At 41.8% G+C, this 23,593-nt stretch overlaps 1 protein-coding gene across 3 annotated transcripts in view; it reads right to left on the bottom strand.

Moving 5' to 3' along the window:
• The window catches only part of cdkl5 (cyclin-dependent kinase-like 5), a 51,891-nt gene that overhangs the window by 28,174 nt on the left and 124 nt on the right, over nucleotides 1–23,593 (bottom strand). For all 3 annotated transcript variants that reach the window (XM_017459245.3, XM_017459247.3, XM_053676676.1), the window contains exons 1-5: nucleotides 23,508–23,593; nucleotides 18,469–18,726; nucleotides 17,074–17,108; nucleotides 2,432–2,477; nucleotides 640–776 (exon numbers count right to left, since the gene is read on the bottom strand). The exon at nucleotides 23,508–23,593 is cut by the window's right edge and continues 124 nt beyond it. In XM_017459245.3, the coding sequence (XP_017314734.1) occupies nucleotides 640–776; nucleotides 2,432–2,477; nucleotides 17,074–17,108; nucleotides 18,469–18,532 (282 nt within the window). In that variant the 5' untranslated portion in view covers nucleotides 18,533–18,726; nucleotides 23,508–23,593. The remainder of the gene's footprint in view (nucleotides 1–639; nucleotides 777–2,431; nucleotides 2,478–17,073; nucleotides 17,109–18,468; nucleotides 18,727–23,507) is intronic.

Genomic DNA, 23,593 nt, shown 5'->3' with positions numbered 1-23,593 from the left:
AAAACATCTTTGACACGATGAAGCTTTCTGTAAGGAGATGTTCATTTAACATTTTTTGGTTTTTCGGAACGTCTTCAGGAGACTCAATCCCGTCTGGAGCGTTTTGTTTTTTTTTACTATCAGGGTCCAAGCACTGAAGGCGTACCATAGGAACCCTAATGTGTTAATAGGGGATTCGTATTACCGCAAAAGTGCAAAGATGCACGAGCAATCTGCAGTTCATTCCAAGAGGTGAAAATGAACATGGGCGTCAACACAGAAAGCAGATGCGTTCCCGAGCAGATTATATCATCACAGAACCAGCCAGACTCGTCCGAGTTACTGTTTTCCTCCCACCAGAGCCGATAAAACATGCCCATGGTTTTCACACATTTAAATAAGACAGGGGGAAAAAAAACCCGTATCTCTCTCGCTCATAAGCAGGGACACGCTGAAGGGAGTGGCTGGATGTTTGATGTTTTAGAGTTCAAACCTCTTAGTGTAGCAAAATGCTCTGGAACTACGTGTTTGCTTCCTGACAGGAGGATGTACTCTTAAACATGAGTTTATGTCGGATCCGTAAACACCTCAAACAAACGACACACACGAACACACAAAACCTTAGACAATCACAAAGTAAACTGAGAGCTTTGTCCTGACCTTCTCCACGTATTCAAACACCAGGTAAAGTTTCCCTCTGCGCCGGAACGCCTCCTTCAGCTCCACGATGTTCTCCTGCTTCAGCGTGCGGAGCATCTTCAGCTCCCGCAGGGTCGTCTCCTTCACCTCTTCATTCTCTGTCGAAACAGAGAAACAGACAGAGCTTCTGCTGCAGCATTTTCATTTTCTTAACCCGCACATGTGCATCTACCGACCGCTTCGACAGGAACACCCGAACCTCTGCTCATTCACGCAGTTATCCAGATCGTGTGGCAGCAGCACAACGTGACGCAACGTCATGCAGATGCAGAGCAAGAGCTTCACTTATTATATACGCTTCGAACATCAGAACGGAGAAAAACGGTCGTTTTGGAAGGTCGTGCTCAACAAAACTGCACGGCTGAAGATCGGTAAAACATCTCTGAGATGCTTTGCTGCTCACCACAACTCTAAAGAGTGCTTATCTGAGTTCCCGTAACCTTCCTGACAGCATGAACCAGTCTGACCGTTCGTCTTTAACCTCTCGTATCAACACGGTGTTTTTTCGCCCTGCGGAATTATTGTTTTTTCGCACCATTCTTCGTCAATTCTAGACTGTTGCGCACTCCTGAAAGTCCCAGGAGATCAGCAGCGTCTGAAATACTCAAACCAGCCCATCTGGCACCAACATCCATGCCACAGTGATGGTTCGTCTGATGTTTGATGTCAACATTAACCGAAGCTCTTGCCCTCTATCTTTATGAATACCTTTTATGCATTATTCTGCTACATCACTGGCTGCTTGAATAATTGCACGGACGAGCAGTTTTACAGGTGTTCCCATTAAAGTGGACAGTACATGTATATGATATGCACTTTGTGTCAAGTCATCAAGTCGTCCTCCTGATCACAGTTAACACTGAGGGTGCTGGGAAACGACCCTAAAGCTTTGGAGTCAAATCCACATACTGTAAATGATTCTTGAAGCCCATTGGTCACTGACATTTTCTCATGGAATCACAGATTGCCTGATAAATGTCTGTAGTTAGGGATGTGTTATGTAATGTAACCTAGCTAAGAGTTTTGTAGCACTACAAGCTGACTGAAATGCTGGAATGAAGTACTTTTACCCTTCACTGCATGATGTTGCCGTACGGCAACGACGCATTTTTCAGCAATTTTTTCATAGGCAATATTATAAAACGACTATTTCCTTATGTAACTGGAAAAAAGGAGTCTTTTAGCCTTGACATAACAAAAAATGGCATGTCACATGACCTTTCTGCAGTCACATGGCATGGTGAACTTTATCGTACAAAGGCTCTTAAAATGTAGGCAAAATTACTTAAAAGAAAAGAACCTGAAACACTATATGAGCTAAGTTATCATTGATTTTTTTTGGTCATTTGTACAAGTTTATATACAACCCCTGGCAACAACGATGGCATCACCGCGCTTAGAGGACGTTCGCCCGGCTTTCTTTCTCTTTTTCTTTTTTTTTTTTGCTTCGTAACAAATAAACAATTCACAGCTATGACACAAAACAGTTCTGTTTAATGTTAATGAACATTCTGGATTCATGAAACATCAATGACTCCATCATTTTCGCCAGGCGATTGTATTTGGAGAATTCTGCAATATATTATAAACGTAAGACAACTTATTACCATTCGGTACAAATGACAAATTATTGCGCTAATGATAATGATCAGAACAGCTGGAATAAAACCTCTGCAGTCGTGAGAGAAATAAATAAGGGATGCGTAGTTCACATTTCACATGCAACAGGACCATGCAGTCAGTCATGCTTTACCTTCACTGTCCTTAAACTTCTTTATGGCCACAAGCTCTTTCGTCTCCTACAACATCAACAACAACAACAAAAACAAATACACACAGCCCAGTTAGTGCAGATTCTGACTTCAGGTTTCACTATATTCAGGTTAATCTTAATTACGTACTTAAAATGACCTTCGGAAACGAAGATTGTCATTCATACCGTATCGTAAACCACGTTTCTCCTCGGTTATTATCCAAACTGGATAATAAGGATCTTTTATGCCGCACACCTTTAATGAAATTCGATTGAGCTGTCAGAGAAGCCTCTTCTCATAAAACATCCTAATAATTAAGATTGGGCTTCAAAATAGCAAGGTGTATCGAGGAATAACCTAAGCCTTAGTCTGCAGATCAAAATAGCAGTTATTAATTAATGTATTACTAATTATAATCTTATTATAGTCTTATAATCACCAGGGAGAACCGTCAAGAGACTGGTATCCCTGTTACTGCTCCTAGTGCTCGTTCGCCTTCGTGTGCGGCGCCGTACAATGGCGTCACTAATACCACGTCTCGTTTAATGGATGCTAGGCCTCGTAGAGGGGCGAATTATTTGTAAACGATATAATCTTTTCGCGCAGGATGTGACCTCGATCATTTTTAAAAGTCTATATTGGACAGAAAAATATATTTGTAGAGTAGCGAAAATCACGATTAGAATTTTATCAGTGGCATAAAATGATCTTAAAATGACAACAATATCATTTATCACAATTAGTTCTGAGACGTCCAACAAGAGTAGTTATCGCGACAGGCCAAATATGCTGTTGGTTTTTTTGCCCCCGAGTAAGCAAGCATGGTAACGAGAAAAGCTGCGCTTGCTGTTAGCCGGTTCTTTCGTGTATGCCAAAAAACACAAAACTGTTCTAGTTTGTCCGTTTTGTCCATTTGTACATTGATCTCACTATTCTAGTGGGGAAAAAAAGAGGGAAAAATGAATGATCAAGAAAAGCTTTGTGTTTATTACGCCTGCTATTGTATTTCACATGCACCTTCTTGATCACTGTGGATGAATATAACATAAATTAGCCCCAAGTGGATGCTAAATCTAGGCTTGTTTCAGGCTGTCTGAGTCTATAGTCTGGGATGGGAAGAAATCAGCCCTAGCCACTACTTCATACAAGTGTAGTTTTTCTTACAACCACTGGTGGTGCTGTTGTTTCATACTTCAAGCCATGTGTGAGCAAATAACAGCGATTAAGATGATGTAGACAGGAAAAAAACAACAGTATTTTTGTTTGTTTGTTTATTTGTTTGTTTTAAAGAGAAGGAGTGTTCTTTTTCCGGAACGTCGCATCCTCTAATAGTCTCTTCTCACGATCGTCAGGTCTGCACACTCCATGGAGCGACGGATTCCACGCTTCATCTTTACCGAACAGTCACTTTGAGGTTTTCGGGACATCCTTCCTACTCAGAGGAATTCCTCGTCATCCTTGCTTCAAAAATCATCCCAGCAGGGATACCCAAACTGAAACGATTCAGAGCCAGTCGCCTGGGGAGGAGGATTCTCGTTACTGTAAATCTACACGGGACATTAGTCGAAGGTCCTCGCGACTGTCTGAAGTTAAAATTAGTGTGCTGGTTTTCTCATTGGGTTTAAAAGAGCTGTCCTGTTCTTTATAAACAGATATGCTGAATGGATCGAGCACCTTTTCTAATCGTCTATTCACACCACACTGTCAATACGAGAAAACACTCATAGCTTCATTTTGTAATACGCGGTGCAAAGGATTAACTGTAAGCTCGTATATCATTTTACTTTAGGAACATAACCTTTTGCGGCCAACGCTGTTAAACATATCAAGAGAAATGACAAAAGGCTGACAACCGACAAGAGAAAAGACACTAGATAGACGCAAATAATACGTTTACTTGCAATGTTTAGCTTTATGTTAAAAAGCCTAATGTTTTCCTTAGTCTGTATTAATTATTGCTGCAACTAATGATTATTTTCATAATCGATTAATTGGCTGATTATTTGTTCGGTTAATCGATTAATCGGACGGGCGGGGCAAACTTTCAGTACCCTTTTTTTTGTTTCTTTAAAATAAAATCCACAAAAGGAGTCTTACAAATATAAACTTCAGACTAAAACTTTACACAACTGTTTGTCCAATTATATAAGAACTGAAAAGAACCCAACACACACACACACACACACACACACCAGAATATATAGTATTTCTTTAGGACTGTAGTTTAATTCTGTGCTTTTTGTGCATCCATAAAAAATAATGCATAAATACTTGTATATAATATAAACTAATATATATATATATAAGTTTATGTTATATAATAATATTTATTAGAGCTGCATCGGTACTAAATTTCTATATCGCCCGATAATGATAAGTGATTGTTCAGAGTGATATCGGCCGATACCGACAGTTCTGTCTTTTATGCCTTCTTTTAAATGAATAATAATTTATTCCACAATTCTGAAAGAAATTAAAATAAAAACTTTACCGCTTCACTGCTGGCTGCAGCGTCCGGTGTGAAATATGATCAGTGCAGAGATTACAGAGATCACACACTGCAGGTTTGTCCTCATTCCACACAAGAGACGCCGTCTTTACACACAGCACCACATGCATGTGTTTTCCCGCCCTCTTTTGATTAGCAGGATATAATCGGCCCTGATCAGCAGATGTTTTTAAACTACTGACCGATGGCCCATAGCGGGAAAAATTGCTTTTATCCTATATACATCTGTGCATCTCTAGTATCTATGCATTACTTTTTATAAAAGGTAACAGTAAACTGAAGAAAGTCATTGTCGGTGACTCTGAGGCTAAAGCTAGCGGCGTCACATTATGTGCATATGACGTCATGCGCCGTCGACTAGGAAGCGTTTTATACTTCTGGTTTGTAAAAAAACCCGCTAGTGTTCCATTTGAGATGATATTACCTTTCTAAAATCCACACACTAGATGGTAGAGTACACAGTGCATAGTGTAAGTGTATAGTACGTCATTTGGGACACGGTTTTAGTATTTACTCTCCGAAGCGTGTTTTCGGAACAGAAGTAGCGTAATAAGTAAACGCACCCCATGAAGCGTGCAGACTGACTAATTGATAATGAGACTCGTTGACAGTGATTTTCATAATCGATTATTATTGATTACTTGTTGCACCTCTAGTATTAATGCACTTAACTAGCTTACTAGCTCTGTTTCCTCTGGTTACTCCAGTTTCGTTTCCCCGTCCAAAGACATATGTCGTAGGATATTGGCATTAGGGTTGTGACAGTGGCAGTGTCTAATGACCAAACCACCGCGGTGGTAAAAAAACTGCCACCGTCACAGCCCTAACTGGCATTTCCAAATTGTTCATAGTGTGTGAACGTGTATGCGATTGTGCCCTGCACCCATTTTGCACCCCATGGGTTTGCACCATGTTCAGCGTGTCCCCCACCTTTGGCCACGAGTCCCCTTTGATACGGCTCTACTGTAGGTTCCCTCCCAACCCTGTGTAGGATAAGCAATATGGAAAATGGATGGATGGATGAACGAAAGTCTCTTTGCATATCCTTGTATATTTAAAAACACACAAAAATCAAATTCATTCATTGTTCTTCTTTTCTTCATTTTTGCGAATGAATTTTTTCCCCCATAAAAGCTGAAACAAGAAAATAGATAGGTTTGGTTTAGTTCTGGTCAGCCATGTCATTTTCTTCTCTATGCGTTTGATACTTGACTGCATTACAAACAAGCTAAGAGTGAAGGTTACTGTAGTATGATTGTGATTACCAACATTGTACCTACATTTTCGGAGGCTGGACTCTTAATTTTGAAAAGTCAGCAGTGTTGTAACTATACGATCGTACGCCGTGCCTAACCGCGAAACCGTGTCACTGTGTGGCGTAACACTGCTCCAACATGACCAACCTGAAGTCTACTGTTTCCGTTTAGCATTACGCTACATGCAAAGATACACCTTAACCACAGCTTCGCAAAAAGATGCGCATCACCACCTTCACTCATACTTATTGTACTCGAACATTTCCAGCCGGTCTAGTATGAGTAGGTGATAGGATTAAACATTTACACACTTGTTTTCGGTCTCCTCAGCTTGTGCAACTCTTGCGAGGGTTTGGGAGGTCTTGAAATTTGAGATGCTGCTTGTCTACGCAAGGCAACAGAAGGTGAAAGCAGATAGTCCTTAACGGAGAAGTCACTTCAAGCTCTTCCAAAATGGCCTGTCCCTGCTGATATCAACACTTCTAATAAAAAACAACAAACTCCCACAAAAGTTTCAGAAGAAAATACTGCATTCAATCTCCATCCAGCTGGCGCATGTCATTTTCAAATGTCAACGCTCTGATTCAGTGACCGGGGCTGGCGTAACCTGTGTGTTCCGTGCTGCTGGGATGAAAAACATCACTTAATTTATGAATGGCTGCGTTTCAGGGCCATCAAAGAGCACTTGGTTTCATGTCGAATTGCAAATTTGATGGCGCTCAGCACCGTTCTGCCTAACAAGCTGAGAGAGAGAGAGAAAGAGAGAGAGAGAGAGAGAGAGAGAGAGAGTAAATCAGTTCACTTTGGCTTAAGTTTCAGATTCCTGGTGGTCAGGAGCTGCAACGCGGTAGGTCAGCTGAACAAATGGCCTTTCATAATCATTTATCCAAGACCAAGGTGAAGTCTGTCGTGCTCACTGAGCTCAGGGTGACTGTACGGTTTGGGTCAGTGATGTTTTTTAAAAATTTAATAGAACAATCTGGTGTTAAACTAGTTCCTATGCATTTATTTTATGGTCTTTAACCACGTCATGTTTATACTACTGGAGGGTATACATTTGGTCACATTTGAAGTTATGGGAGAAGTGGATTTGCCATTTACCAGACCATTTACCAGACCATTTACCAGACCATTTACCAGACCATTTACCACAGTGGTTTTCAAAGTGGGGGCCGCCCCCCTTGGTGGCCGCCAGGAGGCGCCAGGGGGGCCTCAACAATTTGGTGTGCCCATCCTTCCCACTAGTATGTTTTCTCTTTCTCACTCTCAGACAACCACACACACACACACACACACACACACACACACACAATTCCTAATGTAATGTAATGTAAAGATGCAAGATGTAATTATTAATAATAAAAAATGGGGATATATTCAGAAGTCTGTATTTTCAATGTGTTTTAAAGACATCTTGCAAAAGAGGGGCCTCGGTCAAATGTTAATGCCATTTGGGGGGCCTTGCCCTGGAAAAGTTTGGGAACCTCTGATTTACCATTTGCATGCCAAATTGAGTGCTTGATTAGCCAAGGCAAAAAATATATATATTTTCCCAACCTGTTGCATCATTGCCTCTAATGCTTCCCCACTGTAAGTAGAGGGTACGCTAATATCGAAATAGATTGAATCTACATCGTACTGTAGTGTAGAATAACGTTATACAGTTTTATTAGCAGGAAAATGGTCAAGTGTATAGAATGCTGTTAAAAGAGTAGAGGTTAACGTTTAAGTTTTTGCCAAATTAAAGGTGTGATCGTAATTACGGCAGCGGAGAGCTTTCAAATGTAAATCTGCAATATCCAACTAGACAGTTCAAAAACATTGGATCTAATAGTTCAGGTGTTTATTTTGAAAGTAACTAGAATTGTATTAACGTCCATTGGCGCCCCGTAGGTTTTGGTGTCAAGTTAATGCTACTGATGCAAAGCCTTATGGAATACAATATATGCATATCCTACAGCGCCCTCCACTAATATTGGCACCCTTTGGGAAATATGAGCAAAGAAGGCTGTGAAAATTTGTCTTTCTTGTTTAACCTTTTGATCTTTTGTTTTGTTTTCAATCTTTAATACTTTTGATTCCAATTTAATCCAAATTCATTTAGGAAGGTGTATTCAGGTGTATTTAATATGCAGCCATTAATATTATGTCCAACCCTGCTTCTGTATGCCCTGGTTCCCAGTGCAGTAGGTGCAAGGTCTTGCTTTTCTGGGTCTGTAGTGTTCTGGCCCTGGTCTGTCTCTTGTTACTGTGGTTTGTCTTGTGTTTTGTCTTGTGGTGTGATTTGTGTTGCTCTCACTGTACATAAAGGAACTCTGTACTTGTATCTGACCGCGACTGTGACATTCTGCTGCGACTAGATAAAGCATTGCAAGAGACGCTTTGTGCGCTAGTCTGATTCTCATCAAATATAGGGAATCAGCCGGCACATCGGTCAAGCTTCAAGATGTTTCCCAATGGGACAATGTGGACAAAGAACAGAAAGAGGCTATGAAGTGAGCACCTCGACAGGAATACAGTATCAACTACATCCCTGTCAGAGGCATTTAGCATAAATATCCCTCAAACGCTCTCTGTTGCATTACTGGAGCTATACAATTTACAGCCAGGTGCTTCTCTCCACCTAAAAACAGAATAGACCCTTTATCCGTTTCTGAAACACTTGAACAATATGTAGAAGTGGCTCTTAAGCTAGGTTACATCATTCTGTTCATAGAAGGAAGATGAAGGGTTACGGTGCTACACTAATTATAGATGAAAGCTGTCTCTTTTATGTATTGTGATACTTTGGCCTTAAATCCAAACACCTTGGATAAGAGAGGAAATCGAGTTAGATTAAGCAGGCTTCAAAAAAATAAGAAAACCTAATATGTTTTTCTTTTTACCTAGCTAGATCTAGGTGATCAGGGTTTATCACCATAGGTGGGCATTATGAGCACTAGCTGAGGCCAGTTACTAAAAGTGTTTTCACACTTGGTCTCAGACCCTTTTAAAGGGAAGCGTTAGCGGTTAGGACGTCAGATTTCTGATCGGAAGGTTATGAGTTCAAATCAGGGCAAAAAGAGCTCTTCAAAAAGCAAGGCCCTTAACCCTCAACTGCTCAGATGTATAAATGAGATAATTGTAAGTCGGTCTGGATAAGGGGCGTCTGCCAAATGCTGTAACGTAAAGCGAACGGAACCGAGAACGTCTTGGGAGGTGGTCTGAGTACACTTTCGGCTAACGGTACAGTTTGCTAAAAAACGTGCATCGGGAACACAAATAGCTCTGGTCTCGCCTAAATTTTCCATTCACGAATTCTCATACAGGCTTCTGTCCAAATTGCGCTATTCAACATGGCGGCTTCTGCTGGAAGAGGGATGTTATAGACAGATGAGGAAACGGTTGAACTTCTCCAAATTTGGAAGAAGGACTATATTAAGAAACAACTATCGACCACCCATTTTCCGAACTTTTCAAGAACTTTTCTTCTCGTCTTGGTTGAATTTGCTAGCCTTTCTCTTCGCTTCCACTGGAGGACTGCTTCAAGGCCCCTCGTCATCGATTTCTACCGCGGACACGTGAATGCTTGGGACTGGGACTTGCGTCCATATTGCTGTTGTCGTAATGAAAGGTGACAGGCACAATATAATAGGTAATAACATTTCAATTGGATAGAACTTTTTAATGTTACACTTCTATTTCTAGGCTCCCTTTAAAGAATATTCCTGGCTCAATACAAGTTACGTTTAATGGACGGCATTTGTGGCATACGGTGGCATGCAAAAGTTTGGGTCAAAAATTGGGTCCTGGTCAAAATTTCTGTAACTGTGAATAGCTATGCAAGTAAAAGATGACCGGATTTCCAAACGGTATGACGTTAAAAATGACACATTTCTTTAATATTTTAAGCAAGATTTCTTTTTTATTTCCATCTTTTACCGTTTCAAAATAGCAAAAAAGGAAAAGGACCTGAAGCAAAAGCTTCAGTGTCACAAGTATCACAGCTTGGAAATGCTTTCTGTAGTCAGCTAAGAGTCTTCTGATTCTTGTTTGGGGGATTTTCACCCATAATGCCTTGCAAAAGGCTTCTAGTTTTGTGAGATTCTTGGGCAGTCTTGCATGCACTGCTCTTTTGAGGTCTATCTGCAAATTTTCGACGATGATTAAGTCAGGGGACCGTGAGGGCCAAAACCTTCAGCTTGCGCCTCTTGAGGTCGTCCATTGTGGATTTTGAGGTGTGTTTAGGATCATTATCCTGTTGAAGAAACCATCCTCTCTTCACCTCCAGCATTTCTTACAGACCGTGTGTTGTTCCCTGTGGCATTGGCTGCAACACAAGTAATCTTTTAAAAGAAGTTACGTGATCACGTGATCTCAAGGCTCTAGGAGGAGAGTAAAGGTCAACAAGGTCAATGATGTGTTCTGGAGCAGGACCAGAATGACGATTGTTAGCTATCCAACATTAAATGTCCTCAAGACATTTTAAAAAGGGACCCAAAAGGACTGACGCCATTTGACCTCACTGGCAAATATAATCAGGTATCATCAGCATAGCGGTGAAAGAAAATATTAAGGAGGTGTAGAGATGCTTCCGTGTTGCCAATTTCTACCATCAGTTCACCCAGACCTTGAGCGCAGTGGCTGCCCCGTTAACCTCACCACTGAGTGGCCAAAGGAGGGAGCCGAACTAGAATACACCCCGATCCGTCCTTGTCTTGTGTTGCTGATGCTTTTGGAGTCAGGCATCAAGCTCTATTCTTGTCCAGCACCACTGTGGGCCTATTCAAACTCATCCATGTGGATTTTATTCCAGAAATCTCCTACTGAGAGGAACTACTATGTGGTTAATAACAGGTATTCACCAAGGAAGCTGCTTTTAAAGAATGGAGCCACTGGCTAGAGGGGGGCTTGACATCCCCACGTTTGGTGCGCATCGACTAATACGCCCAACGTTCCACTTTAAAAGGGACACCTGACCTGTTCACCTGCTCGTTTACGCAGTTATCCAATCAGCCAACCAAACTGGTACGGCAGCACAATGTCTCCGTCTCCAAATCATGACACTCCGGCTGTTTCTTTTTACTAACACTTACTTTCCCAGCCTTTCGTTGCCTCGTCACAACTTTTCTGAGACGTGTTGCGGCCATCAGATTCAAAATGACCTTTTTTTTTTTTTTTCCTTAAAATGTTACGTTTCCTCAGTTTAAACATTTGATATGTTTTCTATGTTCTATTGTGAATACCACACGGGTTTATGAGGGATTTTTTATTTTTTTTTTGGATACACCTGTGTTGTGTTTGCAATTATTTGAAATCAACGAGAGCCGAATATCTGTGTGAATTTTTTTTTTCAGCAAAAGATCAAAAGTTAAAAAAAAAAAATAAAGACAATTTTTCACAGCCTTCTTGGCTCATATTTACCCAGGGTGCTCCAATAGTAGCGGAGGGCGCTGTATCTAGACTAGTGCTTAATTACCAAGCTTTTTTTTAAAGGGTGGAAACAGGGACAAATGTCGCCTTTTAGAACCGAGCTGCTGAAATCACACTGACGCAAATATTATTCTTCACTAAATGAGTAGCAACGCTCCTATTAATAGAGCGGCCCAGCTTTCATATACGCATATTCGAGCAGCTACGGCTCAAGATCAAATCCGTCGCTTTGACAGTTACGTTACACGGTTGATTTACTCGAAACCGCAGGGTACTGCGTTAGATTGACGTGAGGAATACTCAATGAGCGATCATCTGTCATCCAACTTGCAGTATGGTTCCTTGCTGCGAGATTCTTCACCAAGAAAAATGATGACTTTTTGAAATCTGTATTTCATAATCATCAGCATTTCACATCAGAACGGTAAACTGATACTGAATTTATCAATATAAACAGACAAAAGGTTAATGTGCCAAGATGGCCTTGATACGAGTATTACATTGCTATTAGATAGGTTTTTTTTCTTCTTCACATTTTATCCAATGATTATCTTTAACCTTCGGAGCCATTAAAGACCGTAACTGTCATACTGTAACCTTCAATCTTCTTTGCTCTATCGTAAAAATATGAACATAACACGGACAAAACATAACACTGCGCATACATAGTTATCATTACGTTCTCATCCCACTTATCAACATTAATATATTGCGATATTGGCGATATCGTACTGCGGAAGCCTACAAATAATGATATGTCTCTCAATCTTAAACACCAGCATGGATAGCTCTGCACTGCACAGCTCAGTATTATTCTCTTGAGCTTCGCCATCGCAACATGTCTCAGCACAGCCAACATTCCCACTCAAGGTGACCTACTTAATGCTAATGCACGCACACACACACACACACACACACACACACACACACACACTCGCTCACCCAATATTCTTTGTGTAGTCTTTGATTCAATAAAAACAATTAAAAATAATAATAAAATAACCACAGAGGCTTCTAGAGAATGGCCTGCTTTGGAAGAGCCTGTGAAGAACATTATATACATTAATATACAAACAGTGGAGCTCTACTTGAAGGGCTAGTCATTCTGAATTTCTAAAAACCTTCAAAACCAGGCCTAAATCTACTCTGTTCCAACAAGGCCTTAAATATGAAATACATCTATTAACTGAATCCCAGAAAGAACACTTTCCCTTTGTAGAAATGAACTAGCCTGTTCATGTAATGCTTGAAATCAAAGGGTTTCTATCTTTAATTGAAAAAACCTGCATGATTTGTCCTGAAGACTGAACAATGGAAGCAGCAGTTCTGGGAAGAACCTTTGCAATTCCAATGAGAAATAAAGGAAAGACCATTTAGAAACAGCTAACTGAGCTGGGATGACACATGGCAGCTAGTGACTCATTTAAAACACCAACCAAGAATTGTGAGAACTTGCAGGCCAGTTTTGCAGCATTGCAACAACAGGCTTTTGCTCAAGCCTCCTACAAATCAAGTTCTTTGTTAGTATACATAGCAGTGGAGCTTTTGGCAATGCCTCAGCACTTCCTCACTGGTGGAGAACAAGCACAGAAACTCCACAGAAACCATAACTCGGGATCGAACCAGGAACACTGGAGCTGTGACGTGGCAACACTACCCACTATGCCACCACCCCACAGTTAATATACAGTATGCGAATATGCAAGTCCTCTCTTAGTCCCCAAAGTCTTCAAAAGCTGGGCTTTTCTAGGGTTTGCGGTTACAAACTACAGTATTCTATACCTCCTGGAAGCTAAGATGCATGATTAGAACAAAAGATAGAGACCAGCTGATGTCAAATGGTCCTCCGGTAACCTGATCACTAGTTATGTATGTAACTGTGGTCCTATAATCCCCAGATAACCACCAGAGGCAGTGTGAAACACCTGGACACCACATTATGTGTGTGTGCATATGACTTATCATGTGGAATTTTCAATAAATACTACCATCATACACCAATCATTTCCTCCTCACAGAATTCACACAGGTTCCTAATAACAATGAACCGCAGGTAGGTATCTATCTTACCTTCCATTTCACCCCTCCTAACTGCCAGGGGCTGTGAGAAACACCTATATATACTGTATGGCAACAACTCCTAACTGTCCAGAAAGGTGCTCAGAAATGTCCCCCACATTCACACCAATAGGAGGGACAATGTTAGCTTTTAAACTAGAGAAAGCGCATAGTGGCATTTAGGTAGCATCAGCACAGCCATCCTGGAATGGCACACTTTTAAATAAGACCTATGAGGAGTACATGCTCCTCTCGGACCTGCATGTCACGCTATGCATCCCACATAAGCTTATATGGAAAGTCGTTATTGGATTCCAGCAAAGAGAACTCCCACACTGAGTTCCCAGGGTCAGGCCCCTTTAGAAAGGGAGAAAGAGTCCCTAGACAGATGCCATCCACTGTGCTGTGGTACACCTTTGGGGTAGAACAATCACCATTAAGCCTCTGTAATAAGAACCTGTATGTTCAGAAAGGATTCCTGGATTGGTAGGTCACAGCCTTCAGTTGGCAGTTCTGCCTGAGAGACCAGACCCAAAGACACAGGTGTCACTGGTGACACTTGCTGTTTGTTTGAGACAGCATATTTGCTTGAAGTGGTCTCCAAGGTGCTCCAACAACTAGTAAAAGCAGCAGTGGGAACCAAGCCAAGCCCGTTGGAGACACATGCAGGATTCTGTGGCTAGTTTCTGAATCTCGAACAACATGGAAAAAGTCAGCGATAGAGGCTGAAAGGTGTATGAGGCCGGTACAGAGCGCCGAGGCCGGTCGTGCCTCAAGGAATCTTTTCAGCTGCAACCAGAATAAAAATCACAACCAGCAATGCGTTGACCTGCCACTTGTCCACCTGTGAGTCACCAAATCTTTCCCACATCTGGGCTACTACATCTGGATGCAGACACCATTCCCTTGAATTTACACACCCTCTCAACAGTGTGTCTATTGTACCATTGTACAGCCCAGATGAGTTGATCTCAGTGAGCCCAGTCGTGGATGAGACCTCCTGAGGAGATTCCGGGCCAGACACAGACTACTTCTGGACCTTGTGCTACCCTGATGATTTATATAGCTGACCATCACAGTATTTTCCGAGGGGACTAGCATATGTCTGAGAACCAGCTAGAAGAACTTCAAGGCCAAATGGACCACCATAATTCCAGCTGGTTGATGTGTTCTGACCTTACATTCCCCTAGTATACCGCCCCCCCACCCCCACATGCCTGTAAGGGACACATCTGTTCTGATTTCCTCTCTCTGAATGGGCAGTGCTTCCAACAGGAATCTTGGACCACTTTTACTAAGACAAAGTCAAGTTTCAGTCTTTAATATTTGATCCAATAGCTAGCTGATAACCCACCACTGGTCTAATAAACAATGTTTTAGTGCCCCGTTATCAGACCTATCCCCATCAAGCATGCCCCCCCTGCCCACCCGCCTAAAGGTAGTGCAAGGCAGACAGGCACCCTGTAGGTGTTAAAACATGGAACCTCTGATAGCAGGTCCAAAGAGCAACCCCCCCAGCGGGCAGTGGTAGCTCACTGGTTAAGATGTTGGACTCAGAAGGTTCTGAGTTCAAATCCCATCTGAGTTCAACTACCAAGTTTACACAAGGACTGCTGGGTCCTTGGGCAAGGCCCTTAACCCTCAACTGCTCAGTTGTTCAAATGTAATTCCACAGGTTTGATTCATACAAATCACACAGAGTGGAGTCAATAAACCTAGAGAGTTGGCCAATATCCTGGTTTAGTTGTCCAGCCAGAAAACTGGTGGGCCTTTATTAAAAGCTGCGGCATAGCAAACCATTCAAAAGATAAAGAATGCAAAGAAGGCGAGTGACTCTCTAGAGGCAGGGCAGTAACTCTAGCAAGGAAAAACAGACTCAAACCCCAACAGTTACTGCATTCTATAATGCTCAAAACGTATTTTTAAAAAAATCACATTTACCAAGGTAAAACTACAATAAAAGGAAGCTATCCCCAGCTGCATACGACAGGATTCTTGTAGCGCTCACTATGGCCACAAGCTGCTAAGCAGATAGTTGGTGAACATACATTTGGAAAATGTCTTTAATGAAAAAAAAATATCTGTTACATCTGTTTGATCTTCAAATTAAAGCCCGATAGTACTAGCTATGAAAAGCAGAGAGAACAGCACAGCACTCGGGCAAAATGCTAGCCAAAGACACACGGATGTTATGTCAAGGGTGCAAACTCAGTTTCCAGGGTAGCACGTTAACCCGGATTGATGTGCAATTACCTGCAATTAACTTCCAGTTGTATTTTTGAAGGAGAAGGGGACTAATGAAGGCTCAGTGAGTATAAGACCAGATGTATTCAATATCGTCAGTGGACAGAATGGTGAAAAAACTAACTGGCCAATTATCCAAACCCACTGTTCTCTCTCAGATCCCCAATGGCTTGGGGATATATACGAGAAAGTGGAAGCAGCAGAAGCTGTAAATGCTGTAATAACTAACAAAATTGATTAGAAATATAGTCTGCCCAAATAGGTATACAATAGCCTACATACTGAAAGATACGTATGGCATTTGGTGTTCGCAAGGAAGAAGCTTGACCAACGAAGCATGGTTACAACAATGCACTTTCTTGTTTATTGGCAAACACAGGCTTGGTGGTTAGCCACAGAACTGGCTAGATGAGGGAAAACCCAGCAGGGCTAACAAATCCCACCAGGCCTCATCAAAATGGTGAATACATACCGGTTAGCACACGCTCTACAGAAGAACAGCGATGCTACAATGTTAGATGTTGACGCACAGCACAATTCAGCGCCACAACGAAGTTAACTTGCCAGTGAGTCAAACGAGTCGACTCATCGGTGATTCAAAATCTTCCGTACGCTCCTTAAACCTGAAATAATAGAAATGCTCGCTTTTTCATTTCCATATTTTTTAGGCCAATTGTTCTGGATGTCTAAACCATTCCTCGATGTGCAGATCACATCTTAATATACTGTATCACAAGCTTTAATCTAGCAGCACAAGCCTTCAACGTGGATATGAATCGGATCGAGGACCACACAAGCTCAAATCTCATTTGAATAGATCTGATGGGATGCTCAGGTTACATCAAATCAAGTATGTGTCACACTTAGACAAAAATCCGATTTGCACCACGTTAACCCGTTCTTCTGTGATTTATCCCGAAGCATGATATTCAGTTGCAGTTATGAATTATTCAGGAACTACAGTCTAGTGGTGAGAGGAAAAGGAATGCTTGTCTGGATCCATGGACAGCTTTGGGGATTTTAAGGGGTTAATATAGGAAACTGAACAAGTCATAGTAGTCATCTACCTCAGCATTCCAGAGAACCCCCCCCACACACACACACCTTTTCCTTATCCACATAAACTGCATTTGGTTGTTTATATAATGAAAATATGTCTTACCTTGTGCCTGCATTTTAGAACCACCCCATAGGCTCCTGTAAATAAGAGGGGGAAAAAAATAAGTCATTAAAATTAAACAGCTTGGCTGGCATCTGGATGTAATACACCTTAGTCACTTGTGGAACGATGCTCTACAGGTTTGTGGAAAAGATTTAACACGTTCCCGTAATGAAGGCCCGTAATGGCAAATCCTAAAAAAAAACTAAATTAAAAACAAAAAACAAAATAGATGTCGTGATTCTTACTGAATGCGTAGAATTTTGCTTCAGGTTTAATCTGTGAATGAAAAACATCTCTGTCTATGGCCAAGTCCTAACTTCCTGGCAGAGGCAAGCAGGTTGTGAGATCAAATATCCTGGTACTTAGAAGAATGCATGTCGTTCTTCACAAGACCACTAGCTGCAAAGCATCATAGGGTGCACTTTTATATTTTACAAAAGGGCTTTGGGATGTACGTTATATTTTCCACTTTTGGTGGTAGGTCTCCTCTGACGACAACATATGATTCAGGTTGTCTGACGAAGTGCTGCGTTTCTCAGGTTGTGCAAACCTTCCGGACAGTTTGCTGCTAGAAGGCAAATCCACCCTCGACAACTTGCGTAGGAATATTTATCATCTTTATTATCGTCGTCAGTGTCCAATGAAATTCCGAGTCGGGGTTTTTTTTTTTAAGCCTCCAAAGATCGACCTCCAAAGCTTCGACTTTCATGCTAACACCACCATCGACGCTACAGTTCTCACCGCCTCGTAGATCGCTAACTAGCCGAGTCGAGTTTCTGTTGTGTAAAAATAAATGCGGCGCTAACCAACGAATATTTCAATAGAAACATGTTTGATGGTGCAGGTGGGGTTTAATGGTCGATACTGAAACCTGACAACATCTACACAGAGCTAACGTTGCTCGGTAATAATAATGTCTACTGCATAACTTCCTTCTAGAGGCATAGAGACAATGTAAACAATCATTTCCAACAGACTACAAGTCACTTCACGAATTCTGTGTGCAAATTAACAAGCTGATGGGCAAGTATTAAATTAGCTTACACCCATTAGGATTATGCAATTTAAAGACAAAATAACAGCATTATTAGCAATGCTAACAATATTATCAAGCTTCTTGAACCCTGGTACCTGGTTTCATATTAGATATTCACTGCAAAGCATTCCAAGCGACTGTTTTCTTTACATTCACCATCACAATTTGTATTTTGAACAGTGTGTCGAAGCGTCTTTGCTTGTTCCGTTACTTTGCACATGACATCGTTTCCACTTGTCTTTGGAAATGACCTGCAACGCGACCGCTAACTGCTAATTCGTCACACCGCACGTGGAAATTAGTGGCCGTTACTTGGAAATCGGTGCCGTAAAGCCAACGCAAAGAATCCGTGCACTCACCTTCTCCTACAATCCCAAGGACCTCAAATTTATTCATCACATCACCAATGAGGCGAATCTTCATGAAGTCAAAAGGCAGGGGAAGAGATGAGTGCGTGTGTGTGTGTGTGTGTGTGTGTGTGTGTGTGTGTGTGTGTGTCCGCAGCAAGAGGGTGGTCAGGACACACAGCACCACGCAGCACTTGAACGGGTCATCAGAGCCAAAATGCTGTTCCCTTTGAGGCCCGATATTGATCCCATATTCCTAACACAAGCTCACTGAAACAAACACGCACAAAACACACCATATAACACACACACACACACACACACAAAGAAGAGAGAGAGAAAAAAGACTTGTTAGATGGAACTGAGGTATTTTGTTTGTTAGCAGAGATACTTAGATTAACATCCTAAAGTGGAGCGCGTTAAACTGGTTTTAACATCCTTTTGGGAATTATCAAGGCTTAATAATGCTATTTAGACCACAGCGGTATGAAATTCTCAATTCTGATTGGTCAGAAGGTGTTGATTCTTCTTCTATAAGAGCGGCTCTGACGAACGTTTCGGCTTCGAGGAGAATCGCAGGTTTATTGAAAACGTTATTGTTTCTACTGTACCAACATATGCAGGGAGTGTATGCTGGACGCTCCCCATCCATCCATCCATCCATCCATCCATCCATCCAGGACAACTGTGTACCCATGTGAACCCACACACACCTTTGCTGCAAACATTTTTTAAAAAACCAGACCATTGAAACATCAGGATCGATAAGGAATGATATCATCTCACCATACGCCACAGGATGAGTTTACTTCCAATCTTACCATTAAAGTCCTACTAAAAAGTGATTAACATGAACCACGTGTGTTAAATTCAGGGTGGAACTAAACCCTCCAGGGGATAGATCCTGCAGCGTAAGTTTCATCAGTAAATCAGGGTGTGAAGTCGGTCCTGACAATATCGGACATCGACACAAAATATACGAAATAGATATTTAAAACTATACATAAATGTCCAAAATCCAAATAGTTACAATAAAGTGATGACTTAAAGGATCCATCTCTTGTATTTACTTTATACTGGATTGCTCTGCTGCTTGGGCTCCCGTGTGAATGGATTTGTATCATTTTAACAAACCATAGCCGTGAAAAATAATGATATAATGACGGTGGGACAGGGTGATTATTACTGGAGTATCTCAGGGATTTCAGTCCCATCTGAATACATGTCAATGGGCTGTGTGTGTAACTGGTTGTAGTCTGCGTTGTGTGTTTTATTTTATCCAAATAAAAATAAAAAAAACAGGCGGACGGCACTGGGTCGACTCTTCATTTATTCTGACAACACAAACAGGCAGGCTCCCTGAGTGAATCGCCCTTAAACGGTGCTCTATAACGTAAACATGATACGCGATGGTCACATGTTGGAACGAAATACAAAAAAATTACTCAAAAAGAAGGGTACAACAACAAAAATAATCACACAGGTAAATAAAATAACATCATACACACAAATTAAAACGAGTACGTAAGTATATAAATGATGATTTAAATAAAGATGAAACAAGATTACTGAGAACTCAAAATAAAGCCTACCTCTCCCATTCAACCATAATGCGAAAGGGAAGAGGAGGAGCCAAAACAGGAAATTACAGAGACCAATGACATCATGACCATTAAAAGGGAACGTGCTCACACAAGTAGACAGCTACAACAGTAATTCACACGTTAAATTTATGAAATATTTTCCATACCCGTTCTATGTGCACACGTCGGGAAACAACAACACGTTATCAGTCTGTACAGGATTTCGCTGTTTTCTTCGTAATCATTACGGCCAAAAATGCTCGATTTTGCTGCGTCTTTTTTCAAAATTTGCGATGCAACTTGTGTGTTTTTTTTTTTTGGCGGAAAACTACTTGAATTGTTGAAATTACAGTCGCACCAAATCGTTTTCACAGTGATGTTTGACGGTAAATGAGACCTTTGAGAGTTTGAGGCCAACAATGAGGCCTCCAAAGTCCTGTTCCTGCGTGAGGCCGACGGCACGGCCTCCCAAGTCATAGTCCTCTCCGAGGCAGATGAGAAGGCCTCCCAAATCCTGTTCATGCCAGAGGTTGAGAAGACGGCCTCCAATGCCACGCTCCCAAGACCAGCTCACACCTAAGGCCAAGCCTTGTTTCCTCCTCACAACCTCAGTGAGCCTGCCCCAGTATCATGTCTGCTTCTCGGCTCCTCTGGGAACTGTCCATTACATGGACAGTGGCTGCCTCAGGACCTTGGGTGCGGGAGGTTGGGGTAGTTTATCAGGGATTCCCCTGTAGCGTGCAGATGCAGCGCTGTCATATCATTGTTTACATTACCACGTGTTTATGTTTTAGTTTTTGTCCTGTCTTCATCCCTGTATGATTATTGGTTGTTTCCCGCACTTATCGTGCACACCTGTTCCCATTTACCCCTTGATTAATCTGTGTATTTAAACCCCTCGTGTGTCTTTCCTACCCACGACTGCAAAATGACTGCGCATATATTAAATATGTGGACTGGCATATTTAACCTTGTACGAAATGACCAGTAGAAATAACCCCAGGTCGTACGCTGCATGTCTCATCTGAATTGATATTTCTTCTGCTCACTGTTCACTGATTACAGTTACTTGCATTTTCGAATTTTTGATGGTGTATCAACTCAAACAGTGACAATTTATATCCAAACTAGGCTTAAACAACCTTGACTGTTCAACTCACACTGATGTATCAGACAATTATACAGAACTTTATTTCTTATTCAAGTCATTCGTGTCCTGTTTAGTAGCAGGCAGTTATAGGGGTTAATCCGCAGGTCGGGTGAGCTAGGGTTTAAAAACAAAATACAAAAAATACTAAGAAAACCGGTCATGGCATGTGACACGTGATCTGTACTTGGTTTTTCTTTTCACAATACAAAATGGGAGCAAAAACATCAGAAAAAAACCCCCAGAAACAACACAGGGCTACGTCATCTGCATTGACCGTGAAGCGCCGGTTTATGATCCAAAACATCATCAAAATCAACACAGAAATGGTTTACTGTCCACAAAATCAAGCTCCTGCCATGACCATCCCAGTCCCCTGACCTGAACCCCATAGAACACCTGTGGGGTGAACTGAAGAGGAGAGTCCACCAGCGCGGACCTCGAAATGTGAAGGATCTGGAGAGGTTCTGTATGGAGGAACGCTCTCAGATCCCTCGCCATGTATTCTCCAACCTCATCAGGCGTTATAGGAGAAGACTCAGAGCTGTTATCTTGGCAAAGGGAGCTAGCATAAAGTACAGACTGAAAGGGTGCCAATAATTGTTGCACACCTATATTTAACAAAGATAGATTTTTTATAAACCCGTGTTATGTTTTCAATTGTTTGATATCCATGAGGAAGGATAAGCAGTATAGAAGATGGATGGATGGATGGATGGATGGATGGATGGATATCCATGAGGGTGCCCATATTAGTGGAGGGCACTGAAATATCAAGCACTCATAGCATATATTAGCAAACAAACAATATTAGTTCAAAGTCAAAAGGAACATAGTTTTGGCTACAGTTGGGTGATTTGTGCGGGTGCCATTACAACCGTTTTTTTGTAAGCCATCTTCAGTAAGCACTTTATCGTGGTCAGGATCAGAGTGGATTCTGGGAACATTGTGTACAACATTGAGTGACACTAGATAGTAGGATTATAATAGATAGTAGTGTGTGGAAAGGATGTTCAGTATGAGCAGGTTGTGAATGAGAGTCCTGGGATGAGCACAGGAAAGTCTTTATGATTACAGCAGAAATCTACAGTATGCAGGTGAGATCATCCACAAGCAAGGGTGAGACTAGGACATAAGGGTGTAATCTTCAGGGTGTCCCAGCAGAGAGGGATTCCATTTAACAGCTACTGGAGTATCCTGAACATGAACGTGCTGTATACAGCGCATACATTACAATCATCCATTCATCTTCAAGAAACGTTTCATCCTGGTCAGGGTGGTGGTGGAACCCAAGCTATCTACACCCACACACACACACACACACACACACACACAAACATTCCCATCTAGAGGCAATTTAGCATAACCAATCCATCAAGGCTAATGCAAAAAAAAAAGAAAAGAAAAAGATCATGTGATCAGTGTGTTATCATCTTATTGTCCAGGAAATACAGTCCATTAGCCAGAGCATGGCTCAGTGATGTGCTCATTACAAGGCCACACTGCGAGTGACAGATTAATGCAATGCAGAGAGCAGGTGGACGGCTACACACTGCACTGATCAGGTTCAGAAGCAAACACTGGCCACCTTAGATGCACTGCATCTTCAGAGCCGTGGCGTGGACTAACATTTACAGCTTTGGTGTCTGAGATTAATCTAGTCTTGGCTTAGAAATGGTGAGCCCATGAAGACACATGAGCTTCCATAACGTTCCTAGAAAGAGAAGATGATGTCGTCTTTTCTGCACACCAAAAGAATACATTTAATGCATGGGGGTGTGTGTGTGTGTGTGTATGGGGGGGAGGTATCTGCATTTTGTGTGTGTGTGTGTGTGTGTGTGTGTGTGTGTGTGTGTGTGGTGTTGTATGCATGCACTGAACAGTTAGTGGGTGGATTTTAGTTCGACCCTTATATTATGTGTCATATGCATGAATGTCTCTCGTTTGAGCTGAAGATGATGATGATGATGATGATGATGATGATAACGGATGCGCGAGGAAGCTGTTATGCCAACATCACGCTCGCGCATGCAGCACACAAGCATGCACAGGGATACAATGTAATACAATCATCAGAAGAGATGCTGCAGCGTGGATTCGCATGACAGGTTATTGCAGCTAAACGCATAGTACCGTGCGCGCGCGCGTGAGTGTGTGTGTGTGTGTGTGTGTGTGGGCAGGGAGCGCCAGAAATGTGCCTACGGTCTCACCATCTCTATCTCTATAAAATAAAATAAAAAACGATCTGGGCGCAAACCAGGTGCAACAGCAATCAGTATGATCGAGAAAAAGAACATTTCCAGTAATGACATCACACTCACTCGGGTCGTGGAGGGCGGCGCGCGGACTCCTCTCTCACAGTCACGGAAGCAGGTCTGCATCTTTTCTTCTTCTTCTTCTTCTTCTG

This window comes from Ictalurus punctatus, chromosome 27, assembly GCF_001660625.3.
Source record: "Ictalurus punctatus breed USDA103 chromosome 27, Coco_2.0, whole genome shotgun sequence".
NCBI lineage: Eukaryota > Metazoa > Chordata > Actinopteri > Siluriformes > Ictaluridae > Ictalurus > Ictalurus punctatus.
Note: the sequence above shows the minus strand (reverse complement) of the source record. Positions and strands in the feature narration are given on the sequence as shown.